Source organism: Pantherophis guttatus, chromosome 1 (genome assembly GCF_059756535.1).
Source record: "Pantherophis guttatus breed Tessera chromosome 1, ASM5975653v1, whole genome shotgun sequence".
Classification (NCBI taxonomy): domain Eukaryota; kingdom Metazoa; phylum Chordata; class Lepidosauria; order Squamata; family Colubridae; genus Pantherophis; species Pantherophis guttatus.
The window spans coordinates 115,146,276-115,173,426 of record NC_142063.1 but is presented as its reverse complement, the minus strand read 5'-3'; the positions used below and the strand labels follow the sequence as shown (position 1 = coordinate 115,173,426).

Here is a 27,151-nt window from a genome sequence, read left to right as displayed (position 1 = left end):
ATTTCATTTTGTTGGATAAGGCCCATAGTTCAGGTCCGTCAAGATCTTTATGGATCCAGAACTTGTCTTCTAGGGTGTTGGCTATTTCTGCCAGCTTAGTTTTGTCTGCAAATTTGATGAGTTCCCCTCTTATTCCCTCATCTATGGCATTTATGAAGAGTACTGGGCCTAAGATGGAACCTTGTGGTGTCCCACTGTTTACTTCCCTCCGTGTAGAGGTAGTATTATTAGGGACTACTTGTTGAGTATGGTTTGTCAGCCAGTTACAAATCCATCTGGTAGTGATGCTGTCTAGCCCACATTTTTCCTATCTTACTAAGAAGTAGGTTATGTTCTACTTTGTTGGATGCCTTACATAAGTCTAATTATACTATTACCGTACTATGTCCAGAGCATTTCGCTGGTCTACTAATTTAGTCACCTTGTCAAAGAATAAAACAAGATTGGTTTGGCATCTCTGTATTCTTTGTTGGTCTGTCCATACCTAGAAAATTCAGTGCCCTGTTTTCAAAAGGACACTGAAAAACTGGAGCATTTCCAGAGCAGAGCAATCAAAATGATAGGCAGAAAAACCCCCATGAATAAGACTTGGTGGCAATGAATGTTTGCCCTAGACTCTAGAGACAGGGATGAGACACGGTAGCTGTCTACAAGCATCCGAAAGACTGTCGTGTTAAAGACAGGACAGAATTATTCAAAGTTATTTCAGAAGACAGGACAAAAGACAAGAGATTTTAATTACAAGTTAAATTAGGTTGAATATCAGGAAGAATTTCCAGACAGTTAAGAGCTGTTCTCAGCTACTGAATTGACAGGTTTGGGGATGTGAGATACTGAAGTAAGGGATTTCTGAATTGAGCAGGAAACTGGATTAGAGGATCCTTGTTCCTCTATCCTACCATTCTGATGTTCAGTATGATTCAATACTTCAGCAATTACGAATTTCAAACCACTATCAGCATCATCCGCATGATCTCATCATCCATCCTAATGCGCTGCCTTTGAGCTTGTGGGCAGGGGGTGGATGCTCTTCTTAGGAGGGCAGGAGGCATGCCATGACCCGCTGAAACCAGAGGCCGGCCTTCCACAGGTAAAACCCATCCTGTGCCACGCCCAGCATGTCCACTTGGTGGGCCTTTCACCTCAAAGCCCTAACCAGCACTACCCCATTTTACTGGGGGGGGGGTATTCCTGGGAAGCTTGGTGTGGGGGAAGGTTATAACAAAGGTTGAAGAAAAAAAATCACAGACACAGTACAGTAGCACCTTTTGTTCAGCATCCTCTGGGCCAGTGGTCCCCAACCTTTTTATCGCCGCGGCCCGCTGAGCGCGCGCAGGGGTGGGGGCACGGCCCAGGAGCTTTTGCGCACGGCCCAGTGCGCAAAAGCGGCCGGGGGACATGAACGCTGCAGCGCAAAGGCTCCTGGGCTGTGCGCTGCAGCGTTCATGTCCCCCGTCCGCTGCGCGGCCCGGTGCCAGGTACTCCACGGCCCGGCACCGGTCCGCGGACCGGGGGTTGGGGACCACTGCTCTGGGCGGTTGACCAATCCCAATCCCTAATCCCCAATCCTAGAAATAGGAAGGGGGTGAGGGCCAAAATCATTTAATGTCTTTTAAACTGCTTTTAAATTTTATATGTTGTATTTTACCGTGGCTGTTCACCGCCCTGAGTCCTGTTGGAGAAGGGCGGTATACAAATTAAATAAATAAATAAATAAATTAAAAATGGAAATCGGCGGTTTCAAGCTGGGGAATGGATAGGAGAAATGAGAACCACCTGAGCCGCTTAAGGCTTGCCCCCCACCCCCACCCCCTCCGGATCTGAGGACACCCCACCCCCACCCCCGGCTCCCGGCCTCAGAAACGCCTAATATCCAGAGACCGTCCGGCGTCTGAGGAGGGAGCGTGAATTAACGCTCTGGATGCAATCTGGATGTTCGGGCCTGCGCACAAAAAGTGAAAGGAAGTTTTTGCCGCGCCTCGCCTGACTGTGTACAACACTGGGCACGGTGGTATAAGGCGCGTCTGATTCTCCGGCCAGGCGAGCAAGTAGGGTGGGGGCTGCTAGGAGCCGCGGAAAAGGGTTCGGATCCCGGGTCCGGTCCCGGGTGAAGAAGTCGGAGGGAGCCGGACAGGCGTTGGGGCGCAGGGCCTTTTGGCAGGCTGCCGAATGAGAAACGAGGACTCCCGCTTGCCCGCCGCCCCTTTCGCCGGGCTGAGCGTTTGCAACGTCCTTGGCCGAGCGGAGCTCATCTCCTTGCCTCCTTTTGGACGGGACGGTCACTAAACCCGGCTCGTCTGGACGCGGGAAGCCCCGCGCGGGGGAAGAGGAGCGGAAAGGCCGGTCTCCAAAAGCTCGGAAAGAGCGGGGGAGATTTTGCAAAGGCGTCCGGAAAGATCGCAGCGCTGTGAGAACAAGCTTACTTCGCTTCCACCGGGACGCAGCTCCTGGTCACAGGTGAGTCCGAAAGCGCTCCGCTTCGCCTTCTCTTTCTCGACTGCCCCCCGGGAGGCACCCCGGTGGCTTTGCCAGGGAGCGAGGCTGGGTTGTTCCGAGGCTGGGAAGTGGCAGAGGGTCAGATCGCCGGGGTGGGGTGGGGGGGGAGTCTTGCATTGCCGCCTGGGTAGTGGGACGGCTTTGCCAGGGAGTCCCCACTCGCCTTTCGTTAGACGTGCGAAGGGAGCGCCCAAGCAAGGCACCCGCCTGGCTCCCTGAAGGTCCCGCCAAATGCCTGGAGGATTCATCATAGCGCGGGTGGGTGAGTGGGTGGGGAGCAGCGGAGGAGAAGCTGGAGCGAGCCCCCACCCCTCTCCTCAGTTCAGGCAGCAGAGCAGAAGGGCTCTTCGCTTGCCTTTGCCGGTGCAGCGGGCCGAAGGTGCGGGAGGGGGTCAGCGACGTCCCGGGAATCAGTCCACTTGGGCGACGGGCAAACGGTAATCCGTGGCTCGGACAGAGGGAACCCACCTGTGACAGGATCAGATCCCTGTGTTCCCGAGAAAAACAAGCCAGCAGGTCCTCCCGATCAGTCGCCGTTTTCGCAGCTTTCTGAGAACTAAAGCCCTTTGTTGGGAAAGGCTGGTCGCCAATGGGGCTGGAAAGAGCGACGATTGGGAGGGGGGGGCAGGTTTGGCCAGTTGGTCGCTGAGATCTGGTGTGGAAGTGGATCGCTGGAGCCTCCCAAGCTGTTCTGCTTTTAAGAAAACTCAAACTCGGAGGCAGCTCTCTCGTTCCTTCAGACAGATTTAATGCCGCCAGTTGCTTTTCAGATATATTAGATCAAGGGTCTCCAACCTTGGCAACTTTAAGCCTGGTGGACTTCACCTTCCAGAATTCTGGGAGTTGAAGTCCTCCAGGCTTAAAGTTGCCAAGGTTGGAAACCTCTGTATTAGATCATACTTTCCATAATGCTCAGGCTGTTGGGAGCTGTAGTCCAAGGCACATGGATGGTTGCTAATTAGGGAAGGCTGATTTAATTGCAGTAATGCTTTTAGTGGCGGGATGCTTTCCAGTCATTTGTTTAAACTCCTGGTGACCGTCCAAACAAGGAGTTTGCAGTTTTCTTGGCAAGGTTTTTCAGAAGTGGTTTTCCATTGCATGCTGAGAGAGAGTGACTGGCCCAAGGTCACCCAACTGGCTTCGTGCCTAAGGTGGGACTGGAACCCATGATCTTCTGATATGTCTCCTTAGTCAGTACAATCTGTCTCTCAGTGCAATTTAAGGGTTATCAAATTAAAAGAAACTAGATCATCCAAGCAGCTTTAAAAACAAAGCAGTAGCAAGACCACACTTCATATTCAACAGTTAAAATCACGAGACCCCCAACTGAGTCTTGCGCTAGTTTATTTCACTGTTGTTGGCATTTGTTTGGCCTATTTATCTTACTTTAAAGTTTTTTTAAAAAAATCTAGAAAAATGTTCACTTTAAGGAATGCTTTAGTATAAACAGTCTTAAAAGCAAGCCCAGCCACAGGAAATGGATGCAGCCATTCACAATTTTGAAAATACCCCTGGAGCTAAAACCAGAGACTTTATTCTGTTTTAATCATCCTGTTCATTAATATGATTCAAGGGTACCATTGGCATTAATTGATCTGCTTAGTAAAAGCGTCCAAGTGGTAGCAAGTGATATAATTAAACCGAAGTTCAGCCTTCTCCAACTTCATGCCCGCCAATATATATAACTCCAGCTGGTATGTTTCCAGAGGATTATGGGACTTCAACCTGGAATATCTGTTTGTTTGTTTGTTTGTTTGTTTGTTTGTTTGTTTGTTTATTTATTTATTTATTTATTTATTAGTTCGATTTATATGCCGCCCTTCTCCGGAGACTCAGGGTGGCTTACAATGCATTAAGCAATAGCCTTCATACTTTTGTATATACCTGCTTAGTAGGGCTTTGCCCACTCCCCCCCAGCGGTGTTCTTTTTTATACAAAGTCAGCTTATTGCCCCCACAATCCGGGTCCTCCTTTTACCTACCTCGAAAGGATGGAAGGCTGAGTCAACCTTGAGCCTGGTGAGATTCGAACTTGCAGTAATTGCAGGCAGCTGGCAACTAAGTGCTACTTTAACAGCACTTAGTCCACTGCGCCACCAGACTCTTGTCTTTCTTGGAGGGCATGAAGGGCATGAAGATTGAGAAGAGAGACCTTTCTTGACAGGCTGCTTCGTTTCTGAGTCTCAATTCTAATCACAGGTTAAGGTTGTCTCAGTCTATAAGGGCAAAATGCGGGTTATTTCTCCCCTGCAGATCCAAAGTGTGAGAATCACCCACCACCAAGTGTCGTTCTCCTGAGTCCTTTATGCCACAAAAAGCATATGACCCTTGTGTGCCTGGCCCAGGGCTTCCACTACGAGTGGCCACTGGATGTGATCTGGAAGTGCGATGGCCAAAACATTGACCGACTCTCCTCTGCTACTGAGCCAGTCAAGAAAGAAGGAGAGTGCAACTTCGCCACTGCCAGTCGCCTGAGTGTGTCAGCAGAGGAGTGGCAGAAAGGCCACAACTATTCCTGCCATGTCAACCAAAAGGGGCTGGTGGTGGATGACTCGGTGAAGAGCAGTCCAGACCACAAGACAGGTAAGGGAATGCTGGGCAATTAAGCGAGCAGCAGGGAGAATGAATCAACTGGCTGAGTTCTGTAATCAGGAAGACATGGCCAGAAAGTGGCTTCATCTTCTTCCTTTCTGGAAGAGAAAACTTTCTGGGCCTTGAAGTTGATTTGCTAGTGGTCAAGCACATCTGCTTCCCCGCCCCCATCCACGTGGCTGTTTATGATTGGATCATCCATGTAAAGTCAGAGTTTTACAAAGAAGAGCAGACCTGGCAAAATGGCAAATTACTTATGGCAAAAAGGCAAATTACAGCCATTACCTCTACTGCCATATACACGCACAGAGGGAGGGAGGGAGAGGGGGAGAGAGAGAGAGAGAGAGAGAGAGAGGTATGCCTCCAACAGTCAAATTCTTCTGGCATATGGCTGAGGCAAAATCCTGCAATTTTCCCTCGAAGCACCAGTAATAAATCACATTTTAAAATTAACAATTTGCTACTTTTGCATGAACTATCCAAGATAGTTAGACCAGACTGGCCAAGACCTGTTGCTTATTTATTGAAAGGATTAGCATTCAGTGGAATGATATGGGAAAAGTCCAACTCAAAACATTTGGGTTGCCAGCTTTACAAACTGAATGGGGGAGGGAGGTATTAAAATATCAGCCTGAAATGTCTCCTTAAGTGTGCTGCTAGCTTCTGTTACAACAACACCTTCTTTTTTCCTTCTTTCTTCAGAATCAACTTCAGGTATCTCTGAGGTTCAACTCAGCCTTTATGCGGGGAAGTTTATATTCCTCCTACTAGGGGCCAAAAGCTTGGCCTACAGTGCTATTCTGGGCATCTACAAGATCTATAGAAAAAAACGTAAGAAACAACTGTCTTGGCTAACAAAGAACAATTTTTTGATTCTGTTTAAACATCATATTGATAGTTTAATTATAATTTATTGAATAAGCCACAAAATACTTTACTCACACAACATACTAAGCCAACAAATTATGGTGATGGGTTCACACTAAGGGTAATTAAACCACATTATAGTTTAATATGAAGTGCAAATCCTACCTTTGTATAGCAAAGGCCCTGATAATTGTTGGGTATAAAGTAAACACATTCTGAGGTGTCTTATTCGGGACATATGCTTAAGTGACAGGCAGCCTTGTGTTGATGCTCATTGCTGACTGTATTCCTACATCTAAATTTACTTCCTTTGTAGGTCTCTAATTGCGTTACCTGCTACAGCAGTATTCACTCCCTTACCAGCCAAGGCACAGATTTATGTATAGCTGCAGGCCTTTCCCAGTGAAGATCCATTCCATTCTGAAGCTTCCACATCCTTCATCTCAGCCTCTTCCTTCCAGAGGGACTCATTGGTCACTTTATATTAAATTGTTCTATGCCTTGAGAAAATTTCAATACGTATTTTCTGCCTCATAATAAAGATGTTGTGTTTCCTTATTTTTGTGTGGAAAGTATTAATCCAGGTGGGTTTTCATATTGTCTCCGAATAGTGGGTGAGCAAGAGGAAACTGCAACTATTCAGAGGAAATTATGATGACACATTTTCCCATATAGCTATCTTCCAAATCACATCACCGCTCTTGTTAAATCCTGAGTCACTTGTACTTCACATGTTGGTTGGACTTCATGGCATTCAGAGTCTTCTGATGTCCTCCATCAAGGCAATGTGAATGTAGAAAGGAACAATGTCACTGTTGGATGGGCAGTTTTCATAAAATGTGCTGGAATATGAATCCTGATAATAGCATCATACTGTGCTTCTATCACCATAGTCAAGAGGAAATGAAAACACAGATGGTTCCATTAGAACTGGTTCAGGGAAAGAGGGAAATAATTGTGATGGTTGCCTAGTGGGAGTGAGGATGGATGCCATTCAAGTCATGTCAAGCCTATTATCTAAGCTAGGTTTCAGCCTTAGACTCACCCAGATGCATTTCCCATAATTTCCCAGCCAGCAAGTCTGAGGGTTGGAGGACAAAAGTTTGGGATTAGACTTAAGTTATCATTTACAACAGCCTAATAAAATTTATCTGTTTCTATATTGGGAACAAAGCTGAGAAATGAACAGCACTTTAAACTTTCATTTTATAGTGTTGTATAGAAAGTACATTGCATCCGCAAGTATCTAGTTAGGTGATTTGAGAGAAATCTTAATCTTATTCTTTTATATTACTTAATAAAATGAAACAAAATCTGTTGATTAAATAAGATGTTAGGTTTTTAATGTGAATGGATAAGGATCTACCGGTTAAGAGCATGTTTCAAACAATAACCGGTAATTGTTCAGATGAAGAATTTGGCTATGTTCATATAACAAATTAAGTCTTGGTTTGCTTAAAAATGGTTTTTTGAATAAACCATAATTGACTAAGTTTATAAAAGTGAATCTACAGTTTAAACACTGCATTCTAAACCCAAAACACTACTTAAACATAAGGGTTTTTTTCAAAATTACAAAAATATAACACTAGATATATACTTAAGATGGAGAAAGTTAAAACAATATTAATTAGAGAAATCATAGTCATTAAAATGAACATTCTGCCAAGGTTTAATTTTCTGTCCAAAAGCTCCCAATAAAAATTGAAAATAAAGTATTAAATGATGGAAACAGACAAGTAACAATTTTTGGTGGACTAATAAATGATTGAGGATTAAATTTAAATACTTAACTTTAAATTTGGAGGAACAAGAGGGTTCAGCAACTCCAACCACTTTACTGTCTAACTTGGATTACAGATTGGATCATAACATTTTATGGTTGAGTTGCCTTTATTGAAAGAACAGAAATCCCAGATGATTTGTACAAAAATCTTTGGACTGATACAAACAGAAATAAATGGCTTATAGAGAGATCATGCAATAATAAACAGTATTTAAAAAAATTGTGATAAATACAGAAGAATGACTTATCTCTCATCTAGTTATTAAAATTTTATTTTAATAAAGAGGAAGCAAACTCAGTAGAGATAACAATTTGTATAAACTGCAAGATTTGATTATTAAGAAGAAAATATTTTGAAACTCTCTTTGAAAATGCCAGAATGATCCAACCATTTTCATTTTTCAAATAAACATTATAGATGTAAAAGAATCTCAAGAAAACAGTTCAAAGAATCTCAGAAATGAGTGGGAACACTTGGAGACTCTTAATGAATTTGAAAACCTTTTAACGCAAATTCAGAGCATTTGCTGGGCCTTATGTGTTGAAATATGTTCTGAAACCAAACAATTTAAAGAGGCTGTGATTAAATGGATGAAGATCCTACATATAATATTTAATATGTCTCAAGAGGAATTTCAATGGAAGAAAAACATTAAATTCACACCAAACATACTTAGAAAAAACTGGTATAAAGTATTTTATTGCTGATGTTTCACTCCAGTATTGTTTGCTAAAATGGACAGATCACTCTCTAAAAATTGTTGGTAAAATAACAACCAGGCAGTGGTGGGTTTCAATTTTTTTTTTCTACCGGTTCTGTGGGTGTGGCTTGGTGGACATTGCATGGCTTGGTGAGCGTGGCAGGGGAAGGATACTGTAAAATCTCCATTCCCACCCCACTCCTGGGGAAGGATACTGCAAAATCTCCATTCCCACCCGACTCCAGGGGAAGGTTACTGCAAAATCTCCACTTCATCCCAATCAGCTGGGACTTGGGAGACAGAGAATAGATGGGGGTGGGGCCAGTCAGAATTTTTACTACCGGTTCTCCAAACTACTCAAAATATCCGCTACTGGTTCTCCAGAACTGGTCAGAACCTGCTGAAACCCACCTCTGCAACCAGGTTGGATCATTTTTACCATACTTGGTGGCAAGCTGAACAATTACAACGATTATTTATAATAGAATGAAACAAATTCATAAACCTAGATTTCTTTTCCAACTTGCTATTTTTTACTTAAATATTACTAAATCTTACTTTCCTACTAAGTATATCAAAATTTATTTACATGGTAATTGCTACAAGGATACTTAATCCTTCCTATTAAATACTTAGTCATTTAAAACTAATTAAGAAATATTGGAAAAAATTAATCTAAATCTATCATGCTGGTAAATTCACTATTTAGTTACTCTAGATTTTCTTTTTTTCTTCTTGTTTATCTTTTTTTCCCTTTTCTCAAAAAATAGTTAACAAAATACAATTAAAACACACACACACACACACACACACATTTTGATTTAGTATGATGTGGCCACTCAGGGTTATGTTCCCCTATTCAGGCTAGTGTAGCATATGAATCATAAGATGCAGGTTCTGTCCCTCCTGCTATCATTTTGAATAAAGCTATGTTGCCAAGGGCAAAAGAAGAAGGGGACGGCAGAGAACAAGGTGGCTGGATGGAGTCACTGAAGAGGTAGGCATGAGTTTAAATGGACTCCAGAGGATGGTAGAGGACAGGAAGGCCTGGAGGAACATTGTCAATGGGGTCGCGATGGGTCGGACATGATTTTGCAACTAACAACAACAACAACGTGTTGCCAAGGCATTGTATTGGATTCAAGTTGGACACTTTAGCGAAAAAAGAAAAGGTAAATAAAACTTCTAACCTAGACTATTTATGATTGGGATGGAACTGGACATTTCTCACCTCTTACTGTTCTGTACTAGTCTGCAATGTTTTAAATTTCATTTCTTTGCAGCCTGAAGTTCAGCAATAGATCTATCTTCAAAGCATGTGTGTTGTTTCAAGTTGGGGGGCCACACTTAACCAGGACAATGGAATGATTGGTGAGGAGAACAGAACCATATTTACAGTAAATGTAATTAAAATGTCAAAACAATGACCATCCCAAAGGTGCTTTTTCAGAGGCTTTTTCAAATGGATTTCTGGGTTTTCTTTGAAGATGTTTCGCTTCTCATCCAAGAAGCGAAAACCAGAGGAAAAAACCAAGTCCAGTTGCCTCTTGAAAAAGCACCTTTGGGACAACCATGACCTGGATGACTGAGAATCTCCACAGACAATACCAAGAATACAATCATTGTTTCTGTATTAATACTTTTCTCCATCTATCAAGTTCAGACTTAAAATTTGTTAATATGGGGCAGGGGCGGGGGCAGGGGCTGTAGGGTAGGGACAAGCCTTTTGGTGAGCCATTTTCATTTCTGAGCTTTCTAGCAGCCATTTTTTTTAAAAGAATAACTTCCTATCCAGATGCTTTAAAGTATTCTGGTGATTAGCTAATATGCTTAAAACACCACTGAAGTGATGGCTTGTTTATTTATATTCATTTAAAATATATGCACAACACATCTTATTTTAAAACAACTCGAAATAATTTACACACGCAACCATTCAAACAATTAATACAACATAAATTCAATTCAATTATTATATTTTAATCAGCAGCATAATATCACAGTAAGAGAAGGGAAAAGCAGTAACATAAAGTCAAAAATACCACAAGAGTATTATTATTAAAAACCTGGGACACTAACAGCATCTTTGCCTAGCATAAAGAGGCAATAAAATGATAACAGATGTACCAAAACAACCAGCGATTAAGTCCTACTCCGAGGTAACCATTTGCCATCCAGGTGTAAGCAAGAACCACTTGAAGGCAGTTGAAGCTACACCTTGTCTGGACAACAAGATGCCAGGTCTGTGGAAGAAGGAAATGGAATGGTAGAAGAGCAACTCCGAATGTATTTTAAAGTTTTAGGATGAAGAATGAACCAATATGGAAACTAAAAAATAAGAATATGTGTGATAAGAATAGTTAAAGAAATTGTACATTTATATATGTTTTATGAGAAATAAAAATAAAAAACTTCTATAAAAAAAAAAAAAGATGCCAGGCCAATGGTACTGAAAATTGCTGAGAGGTCCAGGAAAATCAATAAAGTTCATTTATTTAAAGCATTTTTATGGTTGCTCAGCTCAGACAATGTGACTCAGTGGCGTACAAAAGAAAGACAAATCTCTCTGTGTGTGTGTCTTTCTGTGTGTGTGTTTATTATATGTGTGTGTGTGTATTGTGAGATATATATCACACATACAAACACACACATACAGAGATACAGTTACACACATACAAACATACGTGCACACGCACACAAACACACCAAGTAGACAATAAATGGTAAAAGTGGTTGATATATAACACCTAAAAATGAGAACTCTATTCATCCTGTCTCTTTCCCGCCAAAGAACATCCAACAGCAAGCAAGGTTCTTTCAGTGCCAAAACTGAACCTGAACTGCATCTGAGATAGGTCTACCTCATCTATTTCATCAAAGAGTATCTAGATCCAATCAACCACTTTATTTCATTATATGTTTAAAATATATGTTTAAAACACAAAGGGAATGCCGGGCAAGTCAAACTTGTGTTTGTTTAATCTTTGTCAGCTTCCCCCAGCAACTGTTGCATCCCAAAGCAGAGCAAAGGTTGGGGGTTTCTGCTAATTTTATTGTTGCTGTTTATAACTGTAACATTATGGGGGGGGGGGGGAAATGCCTCTTTGTCCCCCCTCCCCCATGCCTTGACTCATTTCTAGCTTCTCTATCTGGTTGATCTGCAGCTGCAGGAACTGTTTCCTGCCGCAGAGAGGCTTGTTTTGTTATTAAGAACAGGGCTGCCTCCATTTTATGAAAGAAACAAAAATTGTTTAAAAAAAAACCCTTACCCATTTAGCACCTGCATCATCAAGGCACCTATTCTACCACAACACGATCATATTCTACCACTACAGATGATGGGGGTGGGGGTGCGAAGGGAGATTGGCCTTTTAAAAAAAAAAATAGCATTCTTTCTCTGTTGTTCTTAAAGAATGCTGCGTTTCCGTCCTTTGTACATGGCTGAATGTTTCTCAGGTCGTTATCAAATAAAAGCCACATTTTAAGATGCTATTATTATGGCTCCAAAAGTTTTGGCTCCGTTCATGAGAAATCATAGTGTAGATGCCCAAGGCTTGTTTTCATTGATACAGAGCGGTATGTCACACTGAGCTCTACCTCCTTTCCTTAGATTGCTTCAAGCTGAGCTGGTGACTTCATGCTCAGATCTAAGCAGTTTTCTTGGCAATCCTATAAAAACGGTTTGGCACTGCTATCTTCTCGGATGTTTCTTGATTTCCCCATATACCAACAGCCCTGACGTTCTCTGGAAATCTCCCATCGAAGCACTGATCGGGTCTGACCCAGAAGAAGTCTGCCAGGCGGTGCCACCTGCTAAGACGGGGTTAGTTTTCCTCCTGTTCAGACAGGTTCATTCATCCTCAGCTTCTGCTATCAATGAGCTGGCTGGGAATGTACTCAAAGTCTAAAATGCGTTTTGAAGGGCTTGTTGGCTAAAAGGAAAGAAGTCATCAATATCCACTCCTTTCCCCTTGAAACGCAGCCTTCCAACAGAGAAGGAGAACTTGAGAGAAATCAGAGGGTTTGCCTTTAAAGCCAGGAGAAAAACACGCTTCTACCTATTCACTGCATCACAATGTATTCACATCGCCCCCCACTGGATTGTACACAAATCATATCAATACCGCTTTCTTTTTCTGCCTCAATCTTCTTCTTTCATGTTGCAAACAATAATTTTATTTGCTACGATTTGATGCTGATGTAAAGCATGAGCCACCCGTTTAGAGGTTTTTGTATTTTAGTACACTTGAAAGAGAGGCACATGTGGTCATTCCGTCTATTGCTTGTCAGGTAAGCGGAAGTGACTAAGAATAGCAAAAGGACCAGTCGATTCATGTTAAGCAGCATTTTCCTCTGCTGGAAACTGATAAACCTTTTTTCTCCCCCCCCCCAAAAAAAATTTGATCCTGAAGGGAAGAATGGACTTTTAACCAAAAATTATTCATACAACACCCTGCACCTCAAACTAACCAGCCATTGATTACATGCCATGAAGTTGTTTTCAACTCCTAAGGACCACAAGATGCACTCATTGCCACTTAACTGGGCCATCCACCTTGTGGCTGGGCATCCCCTTCTTTTTCTTTCTCCTTTCCCAGCATTAGAGCTTTTTTTCCAGAGAGCTAGCTCTTTGCATAAACCATACTTCAGCATATTATGTGCACCTAGAAAATTGGGAGCATTACAACATGCTTCCACTTTGGCTGTAAAACAAACATACACACACACACACACACATTCATATATACATACATACATATATATATCAAATTTATATTTCGCTGATAAAGAATATATACATATTTATCAGCGAAATATAAATTTGGTATAAAATGGCTTGTCGTGAATGCGACTGCTTGAGGGCTCCTGGATTGGAGCTGAAAGGCGAAAGGGATGCAGTATGCTCCCTCCCATATGCTGGGGTAGACCAGGTGTCTCGATAGAAAAAACACACACACACACATATTGTTGGTTAGGATTTTAGCCAGAGTCTCAAAAGACCTTACAAAGTGTTTTGTTTGGATTTTGGAGGATTTTAAGCTGGGATTTTAGCCAGGATTTTAAGTATTTCAATTAACAGACTTTTAATGATGCGGGAAAACACCCGAGATTTTAACTTTTTACATATATATACAACTTTTACATATATATATACACACACATATATATATATACACACATATATATATACACACATATATATATGTAGGTCTTTGGTTATTTGGGTTTTCTCCCGCGTAAAATTGGAGGTGTCTTGGCAACGTTTCGAAGAAGTCTCATTCGTCATCTTCAGGCTGGCGTTCTCGGCTTCGTGCTTCTAGGAGCAATGCTAGAAGCATGAAGCCGAGAACGCCAGCCTGAAGATGACGGATGAGACTTCGTTGAAACGTTGCCAAGACACCTCCAATTTTACGCGGGAGAAAACCCAAATAACCAAAGACCTACATACAAACACCTGCGAAAACCTCAGAAAACATATATATATACACACACACACAGAGAGAGACACACACATATATATATATATATACACATACACATACATAGACACAGACACAGACACAGACACACACACACACATACACACACACACATATGCAGGCTTTAAGTAAACGGTGAGTAAGGACTGACCTAGGCTGCCACAGTTTCGGGGCACGAATGGCTCCTTCTGAATCATTCTAAACATGAAAATCCATAGTAGGATATTGGTGCCATTAGTCAATGTGGCCGAACAATGCCACATATCCTTCAGTTATACACACATTTTTGATATTCTTGAGAATACACACATTCTGTATAGCTGGATGTACAATAGTTGGATGCATGTTGGCTTAAGCAGATCACGACTTGTGCAATATGTGAATTCATCCAGTAAAGAGGTTTCTTTTACCTTCTAGAGCAGTGTTTCTCAACCTTGGAAGCTTGGAAATCGGCCACGATTTCTAAGAATAGGATTTTCCTTCCTTATTCTTAAGAATGGGATCTCTTTAATGAACTGATATGTATTTTGTAATATGATCCCTGGAAATGTGTATTGGAAGAAGGTTACGAACATTTAAAAATGAATGTAAATTAATGAATATTGAATATTTGCTATAAATCCACACAAAGCTTTCTGGCCTAATGACCATGTAATTGCTACTCCTGTTTTGTTCCAGTTCCATGCTCATGAATTCTCTACATTAACTGTACCTTTAGTTGAAAGGATTTTTTTGCCTGATACTTTGCCTTTCAGTTTAATTGAGCTGTTTCTGACTCGCATATTATGAATAATGGAAAACAAAGGAAAACTGCTTGACATTTTCCAGGCAGAGATTCTTTATATGTGTGGGAGAAAATACTATTTCTAAAATATAATCAAATGTTCCTGAAACCAAGTTTTTAATTATTCATAGATGGCAATCTTGTTTGTTTTAAAGTCCACTTCAAGAACCTTAAAGCAAACATTTCCAGCATTTTTTAGGTGTCCAATTCTTCCCCATTTCATTAAATGAAGGCACATTATAAAGGTTTATGACAGTAAGAACTCAGGAAAACCAATCATACATTAGCATAGACTCCGGTTCATAAAAAGAAGATCTGCTTTAAGATGATTTTGAATCCTGGTGACTTAATGAACTCATCTATAAAGATTTATTGGCAGCAACATGGAAGTGGTTTGCTGTGGCCCCCTTCCAAGATATTTTTTTTATTTTTATTTTTTTTGCAATTTCCAGTCTAGCCTACAGCCTCAGTGTTCCCTGGCAATCTTCCATCAAGTACTAATAAGGCCTGATGCTTCTCAGCATCCAAGCCCAAACAACAGGGCCCTAAATATGGATTGAAGGAGGAGGCAGAATTCTATCCAGAGAGAAGACCACATGCTGTTTCTATGAAGTCATCTAGATAATGTAGCACTCCATGAATTCAACCACCTGCAAAATGTTGAGCTCAAAGTATTCAACATTATGTTAAACCTCTGGAAACCATTAATCAGTGCACACCCAACGCTATTTTACATCTGCCCTCCTGCAATGTTTAGCTTTTTATAACTAAATACTCAGGCACATGATGTCATCTGAACCTGGAGTAGATGCCATTGTTAGTTTGTGGAAGGTGGAATTTAACTTCTAGGACAAGCATGGTTATGGATTGTTTGCTGTCTTTGACTGACCAAGCTTTAGGATTCACACAGACTAAACCCAAATCACATCAGAGTTTACTACAGTGGTGGGTTCCTACCGGTTCACCCCAGTTCGCGCAAACCGGTAGCAACGGTGGTGGGAGGCTCCGTCCACCCGCCCAGATGTCATCACAGAAGGTACTGCGCATGTGCAGAAGCAATGTGCATGTGCAAAGCGCACACATGTTCATGAGAGCAAACCGGTAGTGAAGGTAAGTGGAACCCACCCCTGGTTTACTGCATTAAAAAAACCCCGTTTCTAAACTTTTTTGCTCTGTTCCATTATGAAAATTAATTTTTTTCTCCTATCATAACATATTTTACAGATTGCCCTTCCCATCCAAATAAACAAAGCAGTTTACGGTATTATAATAATAATATGCTGCATTATTATTATTTTTAGAAAGTCGCATTGGTAACAGTTGTATGTTGCCTACAAAAACAGACAACTTAATGGGTAATGCATTAAGAGCCTAGTAAATAAATTACTGAGAGAGCTCTTAAGGGCACCAAAGAAAACTGGCAAATATCCTTCAGAATTTATTTTCAAACTTATAATAAAATGTTTCCCCAATAGCTTCCTCCAGCTGCCTAATCCTACAAACTGAAAGACCAAAATGGCAGCACAGATACTCTCTACCCCCAGAATGGGCTTGGGGAAAAGAATCCAGCAATGAGTTTCTTCCATTAAAAAGGTGATGGGCTCTGTACACACTCCTCAAAAAAAGCTCACAATTCAACCAGGCAGGAGAGGAGGGTGCAGCCATATGAGACACACTGTAGCGTGTGTGTGTGTGTGTGTGTGTGTGTGTGTGTGTGTGTGTGTGTGTCAGAGTGATGGGGAGGGGGGAGGGAGAGAGAGAGAGAGGAGGAGGAGGAGGAGGAAGAAGAGGGCAGAAATTACTTTGCCACTCCAGTAATTGTGTCATGGATACCTACTAGATATTCCCTCTGACACTTGTAGAACCCTCGTTAGCTATAGATATACAGATTTTGTGAGCTGCCTGAGGGGGAATCCTTGGATCAGAAAGATAGGATATTAATTAACTAAGCAGAAGGAGCTGTCTTATATAGAGTCAGACCAATTATTCATCTAACCCAGATCTGTCTAGCTTGATTGGCAGCAGCCTTTTGGGGTCTCGAGCAGAGCTGTTTCTCAGGCACAGTACCTGAAAACCTTTCACTGAAGGTGCCACGAATTGATTTGGGGACTTTATATATGCAAACCCATCTCTGCCCCTGAGCTACATCCTTTCTCTCTGCCATGCTACAGTCAGAGTAGCAACAGGTGTACCACCTGGAGAAAAAGATGGCACTTTCTAAAAAAGAATGTTCTCCAGCGACACCACATCCTTGGCGATTCTCACGACCACTGTTGTTTGCTAGTCTCCAGCAAGTCAGTTCAAAAACTTTGGTCCAAAACCAGAAAAATAATTACTGCCATCCGGGGAATGGACAGCCAGATTCACACGGTATATGCTCTCTCCTTACTTCTGAATAGGTGACTGTGTAAGACTGCAGGCACACAACCAAGAAATAGCAGCCCAGCCCTTTGGATCAGCTTCCTCCATGAAACCAGAGAGATCCCTGCTTTTTAAGCCTTCTGGAGGACCTCTCTCTTCCCGCAAGCATCAGGTGTGGGTTCTACTTACCTCTGCTATCGGTTCGCAACGGGAGTACGCAGAAGCTTCTGCACATGCGCAGATCGTTCATGATGACATCTGGGCGGGTGGGCGGAGCCTCCCGCTGCCATTACTACCAGTTCGCAGGAACCGGACCGAACTGGGAGCAACCCACCACTGCCAAGCATGTGGGGAGAAGCTGTGGGGATGTTTGGTCTGGCACCTGGGGAAGGGAAGGAAGGGTACTTTTCTTTTTAATTATAGTTTTATGGATTGCTGTGAGCCAACTAGGGTCATTATATAAAATAGGCAAGCCGTAGAATTTCTATTTTTCGTAAGTCGCCTAAAGTCACTGAAAGTGAGTGGATAGCCATATAAATTATTTAAATAAATAAAAATTAAACAGAAAACAACTATCAAAGGATGCCCTCCGTCACCACCTTGAAAGCTGGTCTTGTTTTCCTCACTGAAACAATTGCATTCAAAAACAGCAAACATGTTTATTTATTTATTAGTCCAATTTATATGCCGCCCTTCTCCGTAGACTCAGGGCGGCTTACAATGCATCATAGCAATAGCCTGCATACTTTTTTTTTGTATATACCTGCTTATTAGGGCTTTCGGCTCCCCCAAGCGGTGTTGTTCTATACAAAGCTGGCTTATTGCCCCCACAATCCAGGTCCTCAATTTACCTACCTCAAAAGGATGGAAGGCTGAGTCAACCTTGAGCCTGGTGAGATTCGAACTTACAGTAATTGCAGGCAGTTGGCAGCTAAGTGCCAGCACTTAACAGCACTTTAGTCCGCTGCACCACTGAACATCATTCCCAAGTTATAACCACACATTACGGTACACATTGTAACCTGCTTCTGAACACGAATGCAGTCAATTCAGAATGGTTGTCCAGCTTTCTGAAGTGATTTTGAATGTTTTTTGTCTCGCTCAAGGCTTGAGACTTCATGTGCAGGTGTCATGGCATCTGGCCACCTTTTATTCTTTACATCTTTTTGCCAGTTCTTGTCCTCTTCTTGATATAAGTGTGATACAAGTTGCTAACCTTCTAGTGCAGGGGTCAGCAACCTGCGGCTCTGGAGTCGCATGTGGCTCTTTCACCCCTCTGCTGCGGCTCCGTCATTCAAAATGTGTCACAACCACCAATGTGTAACACCCGCCGGCACACAATTTATTGAGCTTTTCAACCCCCGGTAGGCCAACCATGGATAAATCCCAGAAAAGAAAAGTTTCAGAAGAAAACAGAACATTTAATTCAACTACATATGCTAGTTTTGTGGCCACTCAAGAAATAGTCGGGCACAGGAATGGTTTTGTGGCTCCCGGTGTTTTCTTTTCTGTGGGAAACTGGTCCAAATGGCTCTTTGAATGTTTAAAGTTGCAGACTTCTGTCCTAGTGGAACTCTTCCCTCAACCACACATACCAGCAATCCGGTTCAGTCAGGGAGATTTATGCAAGCATTCAAGCCTTCAATAAAATAGCTTTATTAGTTCAGAACTAAAGCATGTCAGATTAATATCCAAATACAGTCAGAATATACATTGCTTTTGGTGTCTCATGAATATGCATTGCTTTTGGTGTCTCATGAATATTTAGCGTCATCTCCATTTTGGTGCAGTTGGATATGTGTGCAGGTAGTACTCAATTTATGACCAGCCACTTAGCAACCATTCAAAGTTCTGATAAACCTACCTGGGGGGTTACTTACGACCCAGATTCAAAGTTCCAACTTTAGGTCCTTCATGGGATCACATGACTGATTTCAGGTAGCAACCAGGCTACATCTACAGCTGTTTGCAGCATCTTGCAGTCACATGATCATGTTTTACAATAGTTTAGCATAAAACTGACATTTATTTCTGGTGTTTGGCAAAACCACACTCATAGTGAATCACTGGTTCATTTAGCAATGACCACTACAAAGGTCATCCCATAATTGACCCCATTTTATGACCGTCATGAGTTACAACCATGATGGGCAGGCTCTTCTATGGTCATGAACTCAAGGTTTACCTCTAAATGCCTTTTTAAAACACAACTGGGATTGGAAGCAGATTAATGAGGGTGGGTTATTTATTGGTACCACCAAGTATCCACATTCTGGCCTGTCTCAGATTAAGAAATATTAGCAGGGCTACAATCTTACCTTTTTTTTTTTTGTTTCCCCTGAATGATAATGGTAGAAAAATAGATATATATGTTGATTGTCACAGAAATGAATAAGCTTCATATGCACATCCCTTGCACTGATGTGGGCCTAAGGCTAACTAACTTTAACCTGTTCTGAGTGTTTGTTTGTTTTTTAAGCTCAGCGCTGATGCTGGGAAATGAACAATTCTGAATGAGGGTAGCTGACTAAGGAAAAGTAAGTCAAAATATCAAACAAGTAACAGCATTGTCCTAAAAGATATGAAAGTCCCCATCGCTTGCATTCTGAAACTTGTTTTACGCTAATCCACAAAACGTAACACTTTAGCTCTGGAAAATTTCCAAGGGCACCATGAATAGAATCCTTCCTATCTTCTGATGCCAGATCAGACAGCGTCCTACTTAGAGAAAGGCAATTCCTCATATTAGGCTGGATGGACTGGGAACATCACTATTTCTATGTCTTTGCCATTGGCATCCTTCAGTCTCAAGAGACTATGGTATCGTGCTCTGGAAAGAGGTCCTAAAACAGCATCTAGTGTGACTAAAAAGGCCAATTCGAGAGTGGCAGTCCCTTCCACAGAGGGCAGATACATTCTGTCAGATGTCTTTGCCATGTTCTAGTAACCCCCTAATTAAATGCTTCTGATACTGCTTTTAAAGAGGCCTTCTCTCATTCTCTATGTCTTGGCCATTGGCCTATTCTTATTCTACCAGTATCTTGGCTAAGGGGATCAGGCAGACAGTGATGTATTCTATCCATTTACTCCGGATGAAATGAATAAGATAAATCCATTTCACTCTGCTGTTCATGATGCAGATTGTTCCAATTGCCCTTGGAAGACAGACCTATATTGAGGGACAAGAAGATCTGCTAAGCATTTTCTAATGGACAGTGGCTAAAGCATCTTTCTGAGCTGGTTGGGAGCAATAGGTTTTGCAGAAGCCCCTCTTCTACCTTGTAGGAAAATGGTCCAGCAGAAAGAGATCCTGGAAAACTACTGGCCTTCCCAATTGTACTACAGGCCTCTACCTCCTCCTTTTGCATTTGTGCAAAATGTTTCGAGAAAAAAAAACCATTAAGAGGAGTAGAAAGATGGACCCATTTAAATGCCATGACAGTGTTTTTCCTCTCCCAGTACATCAGGCATGAGAGCATCACTCATCAGAGGCTGCTTCTAAATCAGATGAGTGACAAACTGAAGTAGTGTCACTTTGTTTTTAATAGAGATGAGAGAGATGTACACACACAGGACACACATACACACAATATGAATAGACAACAGACAGATGATCAATAGATCGATTGATGGATGGATAGATATTGCTCTAAAGGAAAGATTTGATGAATTGAGGTAGGAATGGTAGGTATAACCCCTTCTGGCTCCCTTATATATTTGCAATTTAAAAGTAACCCTGGAAACATTACTTTTAGATATCTAGGTAACTGGCATATCCGCAAATAGACTCTTTTCTAGCTTTGACAGTTGTATCAGATGAACTCTTTTCCAACGGTGACAAACTCAGTTATTTTCGCACAGGTTCCAATATATAGTAGTAAAATGGTATCAATGGGCACCAATATACCAGGGGATACTTTTATTGGTGTCTAGCAACCTCCCCCCCACCCATTGATATTATACATAAAGGAATGATGTACAACAAAATATCAGATTCTAGTTTCACATTTATTTCCAAAAAAAGAAGAATATTTCTGAAAAAGGTCCTAGGTATTCTTAGAAAATGATGAAGGATCAGCATCATTTTTTTGGAAACACTCCTAACTCACCAGAAAAAAAGACTGAGCAATGTTGGAATGCTGGGCGGGAAGTATTATAAAATAATCTCACCAGTGTGTCTCCTAGTAAACGGATGTTTTGTGACTACAAGGCCCACCAGGGTAGGCATTCACAAGTAGGCAAGTCCCATTATGGCATCCATTCAGTGAAAGTGCTATAACGTTTCCAAATGCTGCTCATCTAGCAATTTTCACACTTAGCTTCTGCAGTATGCTATACAGAGAGGAGTCCTTGAAACTATTTCAAAAAATTCCACTGATTCAGAATATGGCAGCCAGACTTTTAGCAGAAATAGGCCAAATACGATTTGCCCTGGCTACATTAGCTGAATGTTGATGACTTTAACCTTTTAAGATTGAAGTTGCCAGAGTTGTAAAAATGGGGTGAATGATCTTCTCTCCTCTGTTGTTTTGGAATAGAATATTTATCAACCACAACCAATAATGCCTTCTCCTCCATTTTTTTCATGCCACAACCATTGAATGGAAACTTGCAGGTATCTTTGTGTAGGCCTAAAACATTTTCAGAGTTGGTTCTAGTACAGGTGATCCTCGACTTACAACAGTTCATTTAGTGACCATTAGAAGTTACAACACCAAAAAAAAAGTGATTTGGGACCATTTTTCACACTTATGACGGTTACAGCACAAAGTCAGACACTTGGCAACTGATTCATATTTATGACGGTTGCAGTATCTTGGGGTCATGTGATCACCTTTTGTGACCTTCTGACAAGCAAAGTCAATGGGGAAGCCAGATTCACTTAACAACTGTTACTAACTTAACAACTGCAGTGATTCAATTAACAAATTGTGGCAAAAAAGATCATAAAATGGGGCAAAACTGACTTAACAAATTTCTTACTTAGCAACAGAAATATTGGGCTCAATTGTGGTCGTAAGTCGAGGACTACCTATATATAAAATTTACTCCCAAGGAAGAGTCAGCCCAGTCCAGTGAAATCCTACTTTATGTACCTCATAAAACATTTTGAACCATGTTTCCATCATTTCTATTTTTAATCTACTTTACATTTTATCACTCAGTTGCCAGTTGGCTTATTTAGTTTTTAAGACATTTATTGGATTTAATGTTGCACAGAAATTTATTTAATTTTATCGTTGGAATTACTGTATGGCTTTATTTTGTTTAAGAAAAACCACAGCCTGCTCTTAATAGAAAGGCAGCAACACAATTTCCATATAAATAAATAAAAAGTTTGGCTGGGATCTACTGGTGCAAATCCAGTTGCTAGGATTTTAAAATTTATTTTGGAAGGGCCCAGGCAGAAAGTCAGTCATGAAAAATTGGCACTTCTATTCTTCTGACACAAGTCTTGTTAAATCAATGCCTCCCTACATTTCTGTAGTATACAAACCTTGTCACACTTGCAATCAAGACAGATCAAAGAACAATATCTGGAAAAATTCACAGCACTCAAAAGGCCATTAAATTCATCTCTGGGGGACAATTCATGGGGAGGTGGCTTGTCTTATAAAGCTCAAAACAAGATTGGGGGCTAAGGCACAACCTGCAGCATTCATTACCAAGCAGTGATCTAACACGGCATCAGATTTTTTGACACCCCAACATTAGTTGCCAAAACCCAGGGGAACCGAGTCACAAGGGATTCCCTGGGACTGTTGGCAAACAATAATCCCTTTCAATTTACTTCTGGGGTTTTGCAGACACTCCCTGATTTTCTCTATCATAATTATCAGTCAGGGAGGAGGGAAGTGGTGAGAGTCCATTTCCACCAGGGCCAAACAACCCTGGAAAATTATGACTGGCAAGGGCAACCTAAGGTGCTATAGGTTAGACGCGGTACTCCATCCTGCCAATTCTTCATCCAAGATCTTTTCATAAATGCTTCTTGGTCTGCAATGCTTAGTGACTGATGTTCTAATTGTCTATTTAAAAATCACTGAGCTTTTTAAAATACCCTGCAAAAAAATAGAGTTTTGTTTCTATATATAAAAAATATAGATATAAATATAGATAGGCATTTGTTGAGAATTAAAAGCACCTCAGTTATTTTCATAGTTCCCAAATGTAATGTTCTCACAGTATTGTCTCATCCCTTTGCTCACAGCGCCTTGCTCCATCTGTTAGGCACACCAATTCTGCATTCTGTTCTCCATCATCCACAACTCCCCACTTTCCCCATGCCTGGTTTATAAAGAGGTGGCTTCGTTGTTCAGTAAGCCATTGGCAGCTGCATTGTCCTGGAATTTCATATGAGCATCATCTTTGGCCATTTGCTTCCGGATCAGTTTGTAGCGGTAGTAGAAGAGGTAGCAGGGGAGCAGGAAGCCCATAAATGAGAAGATAAGGAGGGCAAGATTCACCTATGAATAAAGCAAGGAACATCATACGAATTATGTCCATTTATGATCAGTGATAGTAGCTGGTACGAAATTGCTAGTTTTGTTTCTGGACTAGCTTCTTCAAAGAAGACTGCTTTGATTGCATCAAAGCCCTAATTTTATTTATTTATTTTTCGTACTGCTATGCCGCCCAATTCTCCGAGGACTCTGGGCAACTTACAACAAAGACAATATAAACAATATACAATAAGAGACATTAAAAAAACCCCATATACACCGCTCATGGCTGGATCTCGCAAGATTGCAGTGGCAAGATCAACGGCCTCAAGCATGCTGGAAAAGTCAGGTTTTCGCCATTCTCCGGAAGGCCAGTAGGGTGGGAGCGGTCCGGGCCTCAGGAGGTAGCTGATTCCAGAGAGCCGGGGCAGCCACAGAGAAGGCCCTCCCCCGCGGACCCGCCACCCAACATTGTTTAGCTGATAGGACCCAGAGGAGGCCAACTCTGTGGGATCTTACCAGTCGTTGGGAGCTATGCAGTAGAAGACGGTCTCGAAGATAGCCTGGCCCTAAGCCATATAGGGCTTTAAAGGTAATAACCAACACCTTGAATTGTGACCGGAGACCGATAGGAAGCCAGTGCAGCTCACGGAGGATTGGTGTAATGTGGGAGTACCTAGATGCACCCACGACCGCTCGAGTGGCTGCATTCTGGACCAATGTAGTCTCCGAACACTTTTCAGGGGTAGCCCCATGTAGAGTGTGTTGCAAAAATCCAACCATGAGGTGACAAGGGCATGAGTGACTGTGAGAAGAGCCTCCCGATTCAGGTAGGGTCGCAATTGGTGTACAAGGCGAACCTGTACAAAGGTCCCCCTAGCCACAGCTGCCAGGTGTTGCTCTAATCTCAGCTGTGGGTCAAGGAGGACACCCAAATTGCGAACCCGTTCTGAGGGGGACAGCTTCTCCCTTCCCAGGGCTAAGGATGGACAGTTGACATGGTCCTTGGGAGGCAATACCCACAGCCACTCGGTCTTGTCTGGGTTAAGTCTGAGCCTGTTGACTCCCATCCAGATTCTCACAGCCTCCAGGCACTGGCACATAACATTTAGTGACCCCCATCACGGGCTCGCCAGAGATCGTCCATCAGAGTGACCAAAGCAGTTTCCGTGCTGTAGCCAGGTCTGAAGCCAGATTGAAAAGGGTCCAGATAATCTGTTTCATCCAATGTCCATAGGAGCTGAAGTGCCACCACTTTCTCTACAACCTTCCCCACAAAGGGTAAATTGGAGACTGGACGAAAGTTCTTTAATTCTGCTGGGTCCAAGGAAGGCTTCTTGAGGAGGGGCCTTACGACCGCTTCCTTTAATGGTTGTGGAAAAGACCCCTCCCTTAAGGAAGCATTAACTAAAGTCAGGAGCCAGCCTCGTGTCATCTCCCTGCTGGCTAAAACCAGCCAGGAGGGGCACGGGTCCAACAAACAAGTGAAGGAACTCATCGCACCCACAGCCTTGTCCACTTCCTCAGGAGTCACAGGCTCAAACTCATCCCACACAATATGACTAAGACCTGCCCTGGTCATCTCGGTCGGAATTGCCCAATCAGAGTCCAGGTCCATCTGAATCTGAGCAACTTTATCCAACAGAAACTGCACAAATTCCTCAGCTCTACCCTGTAAGGGCTCCTCGGCTCCCCCTACATTAAGGAGAGAGCGAGTTACCCTAAACAGTGTGGCTGGGTGAGAATCAGCGGATGCAATAAGTGCGGAAAAATGCGAACATTTTGCCGACCGTATCGCCACTAAATAAGTCCTAATAAAGGACTCTTAAGAGTGTTCAGTCAGATTCAGATTTTGATATTCTTTCTAATATTCTTTAATTCAAAATGGGATCGCACACATTTATTTATTTTAGATAATTATCTACCTACAATAGATAATTACACTACATACTCATATGAATTGTTCTTCCTATCCTGCAACAACTGCCCAGAGAAAAAGTCAGATAACAAAGCCAGTCAAAGAATTTTTTGGGAGCTTATGTGACATCACCAATATCACTCTTTTCCAAATCTGTAAAGCACTTTTTAAAACCCCTTTTTAAAAAGTGGCTGATATGGAGTGAGAATTGAAAATTAGACATAGGATGTATGTGGGTTCCAGTACAACAGCTTTGGGGAAAACAAGGTAAGGGATACGCTGATACACAAAGTACAGAATAAGAAAACTGAGAACCCAAACATATTGTTAGTATGGGAAGAAGCATATCAGCTTGGCACTGAGCTTGCTGGAGTGTTTGTTAGTAAATCTAAATAATGAAATGGATATCACACGATGTTAAAAAACACCACGTTCCTTCTTCAAGAAACTCCTATCTTCATTCAAACAGCTGAAACTCACCCAGAAGGGATCCCCGTGTAATGGCCCCACCATAGTCATGAAAAGTGGCTGTTGGAGGAGAGCAAATACGGCACTGATCAAAGACTGGAGTCCGGTCAATGTACCAAAGTGATTGGAAGGATACCTGGTGATCAAACATAATATGAAGAAAATGACTCTCAAAAAGCCAGAGAGGCTATTGACAACCCTTACCCCAACATCTACACAGAAATATCCATTCTTAACAACCACAAGTTTCTATTTTGTTTAGAGAAATGGAAATCTATTAATTGTTCAGGGTTGGGGAGCCTGTGGTCCTCTAGAAACTGCTAAACTGCAACTCTCTGCAGCCCAGTCAATATGTCTAATGACGGAGAACGCTGGGAACGATAGTTCAACAACCTCTAGAAGGCCATAGGTTCCCCACCCTGCTGAAAAGCTGTCCAATCTATCAATATTATAAAGATTTAGAAGCCTCAATGGATTAAACGTGTATTTAGGTCTAAGAAAATGCTAATGGAAAATGTAAGAAGAAGATAAACTGCCACTCTTGTTTAAAAACCATGAACGGTATTTAGAACTCAGTAATTGGAAAAGAAATTTAACCGATGCTTGTCTTCTACTTCATCCTCTTCCATTCTTAGGTTTGTTCCCTTGGGGAAAAGAAGACAATAAGCAAGAAAAGAAAGCCAATCTCACACAGCTTCTTCTTCTTGGACAGACTACACTGTTCAGACTAGAAGGACTACCCCATTTTAACCCAAGTAGCAGACCAGTCCACCAAACTAGGCCAATCCCCTTGTACCTATTCTTAAGTGCAAAAGATTCACCCCAGTGGCATAACTTACACAGCAGCATAGAGACTTCCACAGGCAGAATGGAAAAAGCCGCGCACCATAGTGTGAAGAATGAAGGTCACAAACTGTAGGGGAAAAGACACAAAGAAAGGAGGAGGAAATCAACAGGAGTCATTAAATGAAAAACAAGTTAAAGAGCTGGTGAGGGAAGGGAAACTGCACTGAGGCAACAGAAGAACTTTATCAAAGGGAGGGAATATCAAGGAAAATCAGAGAGGAATGAAGAACACAATAGAAGTTACCTGCAGAGGAAGGTTGTTGATCAAACAGGTGACACCAAATCCAACCAACAGAAGGTTGGTGGTGACAAAAGCTCGGATAGCATTGGTGAGCTTCTGGATCTTAAGGTAGCGGACTTTAGGTGGAATTCCTTTCACCTCAGGACTAGGAAGATAAAGGAAAGTTATC

The 27,151-nt window shown here is 42.0% G+C and overlaps 2 protein-coding genes across 4 annotated transcripts in view; one reads left to right on the top strand and one right to left on the bottom strand.

Annotated features, from left to right (window-relative positions):
• Positions 1-2,286: 2,286 nt before the first annotated feature.
• LOC148116531 (uncharacterized) lies at positions 2,287-6,512 on the top strand (the record flags this gene model as incomplete). The annotated part of the gene is made up of 4 exons (XM_087881567.1): positions 2,287-2,457; positions 4,841-5,078; positions 5,790-5,918; positions 6,271-6,512. Coding segments are annotated over 4 exons (546 nt in total), but the record flags the coding sequence as incomplete, so codon positions are not given.
• A 14,543-nt stretch (positions 6,513-21,055) lies between these two features.
• Positions 21,056-27,151, bottom strand: part of SLC43A1 (solute carrier family 43 member 1) — a 34,848-nt gene continuing 28,752 nt past the window's right edge. For all 3 annotated transcript variants that reach the window (XM_087881596.1, XM_034420336.3, XM_034420337.3), the window contains 4 exons: positions 26,986-27,127; positions 26,735-26,808; positions 25,908-26,031; positions 21,056-23,533 (listed from right to left, as the gene is read on the bottom strand). In XM_087881596.1, coding sequence (XP_087737722.1) covers positions 23,360-23,533; positions 25,908-26,031; positions 26,735-26,808; positions 26,986-27,127 — 514 coding nt within the window. In that variant the 3' untranslated portion in view covers positions 21,056-23,359. The remainder of the gene's footprint in view (positions 23,534-25,907; positions 26,032-26,734; positions 26,809-26,985; positions 27,128-27,151) is intronic.